Raw genomic sequence first — 6,630 nt, 5'->3', positions numbered from 1 at the left:
CATCACCATTCATACACAAAAATTCCCCAGTCAGAATACTGGTGAAAACCCAATTGGATTCGAGCTTTCATTCACAAAAGAAGATATACATTCATAAGGTATAATAATCAATCAAAACACAGAAAATGGATAATACGTATGACTATATATGGATATGTGTGTGTGTGTATGTATCATGGAAGAAACACATGAGAAAAACAAATGGCAGCCTGAAAATGGCCATGGGGAAAGGAATCACCTGAATTGCTGAAATCAATACAAGTAAAATGTTCATGATTATACTATAAAATGAAAAGAGCAAAATAAATTAACAAAAGTATGATAATAAAAAGAAAGGAGAAGATAATAAAAAACCCACAAACCAGCAGCAGCAGCAGAGGAGAAGAGCTGCTGCTGCTTTTGTAAGCCCCTTGATTATGGTGGTCCGATCGTCTCCAAATCATCCCTATACATACATTTTATCTGCAATCTAAAATCTTTCTCTGCCATTTTTTATTTCACCCACTCAAATATCCATAACAATTCGAATAAATATGGAGAGACTTTCTCCTCTTACCTCTCCTCTCTACATATATATAGATATATATCGAATTTTTCTCCTCTTCTTTGTGACCTTCGCAAGCAATCAGTTGAACAGACCATTGCAAGACAGAAATGGAATTCTACAAACTGCACAGACTTTCTCATCTGTTTCCTTTTTTTTTTTTTTATTCTTCTTCCAAGAGCGACGAGAATTGCCCAGAGAGAAGAATTTTCCCAGAAAAAATATGAAGAACAAGAAGAGGAAAAAGAAGCCGTTTTTCGAGCTTTCGACGAAAGGTTAGAGGAGGAAATTTCTCAAAAGAATCAATAGAAAGGTGGAGGCGGAGGTGAAGCATATGAGACTCCAGGAATGGGTGGCAATGGGCCCTCATATACGGGAGCCGGTGGAGGTGGGCTCCCGTAAATAATTGGCGGTGGTGATGAAGGAGGCGGAGGCTCTACGCATGGGATTGGAGGTGGTGGTGATGGGGACGGTGGTGGAGGTGAACTATAATGAACTGGTGGTGGCGGCGAACTGTAATGAACTGGTGGTGGCGGCGAACTGTAATGAACTGGCGGTGGTGGACTGTAATGAACTGGCGGTGGTGATTTGTGAACCGGTGGAGGCGGTGGAGATGGTGAGGGTGGCGGCTTGTAAGGAGTTGGAGATGGTGGTGGAGGTGGTGAATACTCTACACAGGGCGGCGGAGGAGGTGGCTCTATACAAGGAGGTGGCGGTGGGGGAGAATGTACCGGGGGCGGTGGAGAATAGACTGGTGTTGGTGGAGGCGGTGGCGACAAGTAAGGATAGGCTGGTGGTGGAGGAGAATGTGGAGGCGGCGGAGGCGAGTGAGGTGGCGATGGCGGAGGTGGGGAGCTATAGTAGTACGGAACCGGTGGTGGTGGAGAAAACACTGGTGATGGTGGTGGGGGCGAATGTGGTGGAGGTGGCGGCGGGGGATGGACACAGTATGGTGGTGGCGGAGACGGTGAAGGTGGTGGGGGTGGTGATGGTGAGGGTGGAGGGGGAGATGGAGGTGGTGGTGATGGTGAGGGTGGAGGGGGAGATGGAGGTGGTGGTGATGGTGAGGGTGGAGGTGGAGATGGAGGTGGTGGTGATGGTGAGGGAGGAGGAGGAGATGGAGGTGGTGGTGAAGGCGGCGGAGGAGATGGAGGCGGTGGTGGTGGGGGTGAAGGGGACGGCGGTGGAGGTGATGGGGGAGGCGGAGAAGGTGGCGGAGGAGACGGTGGGGGCGGAGAAGGAGATGGTGGAGGTGGAGAAGGGGGTGGAGGTGGTGGTGGTGGTGGAGAGGGAGGTGAAGGAGAAGGCGGGGGCGGCGGCGGGGGTGGAGGTGGTAGTGGAGAAGGCGGTGGCGGAGGCGGAGAGACAACTGGTGCTGGTGGTGGTGAAGGGATTGGCATTGGAGGGGAAGGAGGTGGAGGAGGCAATGAGGGAACAAAAGGAGAACATCTAAAGGAATTACAATCCACAGGCCGAGATAAGAATGCCTTACATTGACCAGCTGACCTCTGTTTTGGCCTCGCCGGCAAGCAGTTCATCATGTCGTCGAAATCCTTCAACCTCAAACACTCCGGCGGCTCTCCGGTGAAGAAATTGAAAGAGTACGTGAAGTTCTCCAAGTTTGGCAGCTTACAAATACTCGCCGGAATGCTACCAGAGAGCATGTTATGAGCCACATTCAGCTGTTCAAGGCTCACCATTCCGCCAATCGTCTCCGGCAAAGGCCCCATCAACTGGTTAAAGCTCACATCAAAAACCGTTAGGTTCTTCAACATGCCTATCTCTTTCGGCAGACAAGATCTCAAGCCGTTGTTCATTAAGATAATCTCGTTTAGATTCGACATGTTCCCCAAGCTCGACGGCACGCAGCCATGGAACTTGTTGTTGGCCAGTACGATGACAGAAACCGGAGAGTTCCCAAAATTATCCGGGAGCTCGAATCTGAACCTGTTATGGTTGATGAAGATGGCATCCAAATCTTTGTCGAAAAGCTCTTTTGGAACAGATCCTTCAAACTCGTTGAATCTCAGATCTAGGAATTTCAGCATTGGCAACTCAAGAACCACGCCCGGGAACTTTCCGGCGAACCTGTTATTGCTAAGATCTAGCTCGAACAGCAGCTTCAACTTGTGAAACTTGTGCGGAACAGTACCGCAAAAACGATTAGAGTTTATGTGAAACAATGCAAGATCAGTGAGTAAGCCAAGCTCCTCCGGCAAGTAGCCGGCGATATCACCGTGGTTAAGATCAATGCCGGCGACGGTGATGATAGAAGAATTATCGGGCGCGGGAGCACAGAAAACTCCGGTGTAGTTGCAGACATGAGATCCAACCCAATCGGCGGTGAGATTAAAAGGATCGGAGAGAATAGCTTGCTTCCAAGCTTGCAAAGCTATGTAAGCATTTCGCTGTCGACTATTCTCGAAAACGAGTGAAGGATCGACATCAACTTTCTCCCCTCTGTCACCAAACTCATCCCTGTAGTAGAGAAGCTGGCGCTGCCGGATGTAGTGGGCTTCCTGGTCAGTAAGCCCGCCATGGCTGGAAATGTGGAGAGAAGAAGAGAGGCATACGGTGCCAAGAAAAGAAAATAAAGCGATAAGAAGAGAGAGACGAGAACAGGGGTTGAAATGAGTACTCTTCCTCTTCATCTCACATGAGACATCTGATTTTCCAAATGCCACTTTTCTTGATTTGGAGTCTGCTATCTTGCTTCTTGTTGTTGTTGTTGTTGTTTGTTCTCAAAAGATGAGACGAGCACAATGGGAGTCGGCAAGTTGCAGAAACGCTGCCGTTTGAGAATGTTTAGGTTAAGATCTGAGAGAGGGAGGGAGGGAGGGAGAGAAGGAAGGGGAAGTTTGGGGGGGGGGGGTTAAGGAGAGAGAGAATGGAGCGGGGGGGTATTTTCTAGGGATTTGGAAGCGTGTGAGAAAGAGAGAGAGAGAGAGAGAGAATGGACAGCTAAATCACAGCTCAAAGCCCACCAGATTCTCCTCCTTTCTCTCTCTTTCCTTTTTACCACTGACTTTTTTTTTTTTTTTAATTATTTAAATCTTGATTTTTTATTTATTAAAATTAATTCTAAAATATTTTCTTCCAAAATTACACCATAAACTTTTTCATTTTTGGTATCCAACCATCCACAGTCTGTTTTCATCACATTATATAAATTATGATAACTTTTATTTTCAACTTGGATTTTATTGTGGACACCTAACATTTATCTTAACAAAAAATAAGAATATTCTGACTCGTAAAGGAATATAATCTTTAACAAAAGTTAAAATCTTAAAAAAAATTATGATTGATTAACAAGTTTAAGACTAATAATTGCTTCTCATTAAAAAAAAAAAAAAATGCAGACTAATAATTTGCCATCATTTGAAAATGTTGTTAAAAAAATAAATGGAGTCGGTGCTGCTGCCGTATTCCGGCGAGTTTTGACCCGCCAACGCGTACAGAATTAAAGCAAACCCAGGTTGCCGGTTATCACGAGATTACTGTGAATATGTCACGAAATATTGATATTTTTGTGGGGGCCACGGATGGTGAAGGGAAAATTTTTTAAGAAGAAGAAACTTTAAATTATTCTTTATAATTTGAATTAATTACTTTGCCTTTTTTATATATATATTTTTTTAATTTGTGCCGAGTTATTATCTCAGAATTGTAATTAATTAATATTTTTATTTTATAACAGCACTTTTGAGCGGTGGTGGTTGTTCCGTTTGTTTGTTTTAAGTTGAGTGCGTCTATTGTCAAATCAAACGACTCTTTTGCAGTAAATGAACTGCTGGTAACGTTCTGTGAAATGACAACATTGCCCCTCGGAGCTTTTTTTCTTTTTATGGAATTCCTCCTTGGGATTTTACAGTCTTGCTTCTTACTCTTGGTAAAAGGCTAGTAACCGTTTAACAATGGACAAAACGCGGAAATTTCAAGTCGTCTTTAATTATTAAAATATACTCTCTCTTAAAGTTGCGCGGAAAAGCCTCGGGTTAGCAGCGCAGCAAGTGCAGTGTCTGTTGAAATATTTTAAGAAATCATATTATAAATTGTAACACTTACTCTTGTGATTTATAATTTTGGTTTTTTTTTTTTTTTAATTTATTATAAAATTTATTTCTGATTTATACTTTTTTATATATAAAAAAAATGGCTAGTTTAAGATGGTATCACAATCAAAATTTAAAAATAAATAATCTCACATTATCAGCTTCCCATTTAAACAAATAAAATAAAAGAGCGGTTATTAGAAGACAAATCCATGCTTGCTTGCTTGCATGCATGCCTGCCACGAGTCCACATCAGGGTTTGATGAGGACGCCACATCTACTCTCCGAAACATAGGAGAATCGCCCATACATCCCACCAGCAGCGCCAGCCGGGGAAAAAAAAAAAAAAGACGGCCAATCAACAGGGAGTGCGTTAGGCCGAATCTGGGACCCACGCGTCACATCCTGCACGGCTGGATCATCTGCGTTCTGAGGGGATAAATGGACCCCACTTCCTTCTGGTGCACCGTATCCGCGTAGCACCACGTCATCTCTCTATTTAATTCATTTCGGACCAAAGTAGCCGCTGCCGGGATTACTAATAATATAATATACACACGGTGGTGTGTGAAGAGCAGCAAGGACGCATATTTGCTCACCTTAGATGGGGTAGGATGGTTTTAACGGTGGTCCCTCAAATGCGATATTAACTGAGATATATGACTCTTAACTAATTTTTGTTAACATATTTTGTACTTGTTATATTATTTTTTAGTATTTTAACATTTAATGAAATTTATTGGTTGAGTTTGAGATTCAGTCCAACTCATGCACCAATTAAGGTTACTAGACCAAATGTGTGGTAGACAATTTGCTTTGACCAATTTTAAGTGGTAAATTTGTTATTTAATTTAATGTAAATCATAAAAACTTAAGTACGCTATTAACTCGTGGAATTCATTCATATATATATGCATATTAAATTGTTAAGTTATCATCTCATTTGTTTTAAGTAATGAAATAAATTGGTTGATTATAAGCTAGCTAAGTAATGATTTACTAAACTTTTGTCTCATCGTATTCATGCACCCACTAAACCTTCAAAATTGTTATAATGTCTCCTTGGCGTTTGTTAAAAATTTAATATGATTTTAAATGAGGTAATGTTTTAACTTAATAAACATATATGTAAAACTAAATATTTAAATATTCAATTAAGTTATCTTATTATGTGTATATAATAATAATGATAACAATAATAATATTATTATATTGAGATTTCATATATGTATACTGATATATTATTATTATATAAATTAGAAATACAATAAATATGAAAATAGTGTATTAAAATTTACAAATATTGATGTATATACTATTCAATTTTTTTAGTACAAAATTTTATATAGAAAATTTAAATTAATTAATAATTGAAACTAATTCTCAAATATATAAAAAAATATATATAATTACCGAGTCAAACTCGTTAGTTTGTTATTATAAATTAAATTATCAATGTGCTATTTAGTATAATATTTATTTATTTTTGTAAGATATGTATACATATATATGTATATATATCTTTTTCATGTGCAACGAACATTGGATTCATGTATAATATCATACCTTTTAAAAAATTGTGGGAAAAAATAAAACAAAGTAGACATAAAATATATGATGATTGGTTCTTGTCAACTACTCCATTTTTACAAATTCCACACCATTAATTTAGACATTTAATCAATCAAAATAATTTAAAATGTTTATACCAATTAAAAAAAAAAGAAAAAAAAAATATATATATATATATAAACATAAAAACAGAAAAAAATAATAAATTAATTACATAAAACATTAAAGTTGCTCTAAAAAAGGAGAGAAAAGGCAAGAAAAAACAGATAAGCTTTCATATGTTTCGCTTACAACTTCTAATTGACTATTTCCATCCGCGTGGCAGAAAATACGTTGCGGCTTACAGATTTGTTTGGATTGGTGTATATGTCAGCACAGAGCGTGCGGGTCCCTTTAACCACGTAGGACGAAGAGCCACTTGAGCCCCCCAAACAACTGCCAGCTGTATGTATTCTTATT

The 6,630-nt window shown here is 39.9% G+C and overlaps 1 protein-coding gene across 1 annotated transcript; it reads right to left on the bottom strand.

Annotated features, from left to right (window-relative positions):
- Positions 1–202: 202 nt before the first annotated feature.
- Positions 203–3,429, bottom strand: LOC110818566 (Leucine-rich repeat (LRR) family protein). Its single transcript, XM_022047482.2, has one exon. The coding sequence runs from the start codon at positions 3,193–3,195 to the stop codon at positions 847–849; it is 2,349 nt and encodes a 782-aa protein (XP_021903174.1). The 5' UTR covers positions 3,196–3,429; the 3' UTR covers positions 203–846.
- Between the last annotated feature and the right edge of the window lie 3,201 nt (positions 3,430–6,630).

Source organism: Carica papaya, chromosome 7, assembly GCF_054855325.1.
Source record: "Carica papaya isolate Zhongbai chromosome 7, ASM5485532v1, whole genome shotgun sequence".
In the NCBI taxonomy this organism is placed as follows: domain Eukaryota; kingdom Viridiplantae; phylum Streptophyta; class Magnoliopsida; order Brassicales; family Caricaceae; genus Carica; species Carica papaya.
This window is presented reverse-complemented; position numbering and strand designations above follow the sequence as displayed.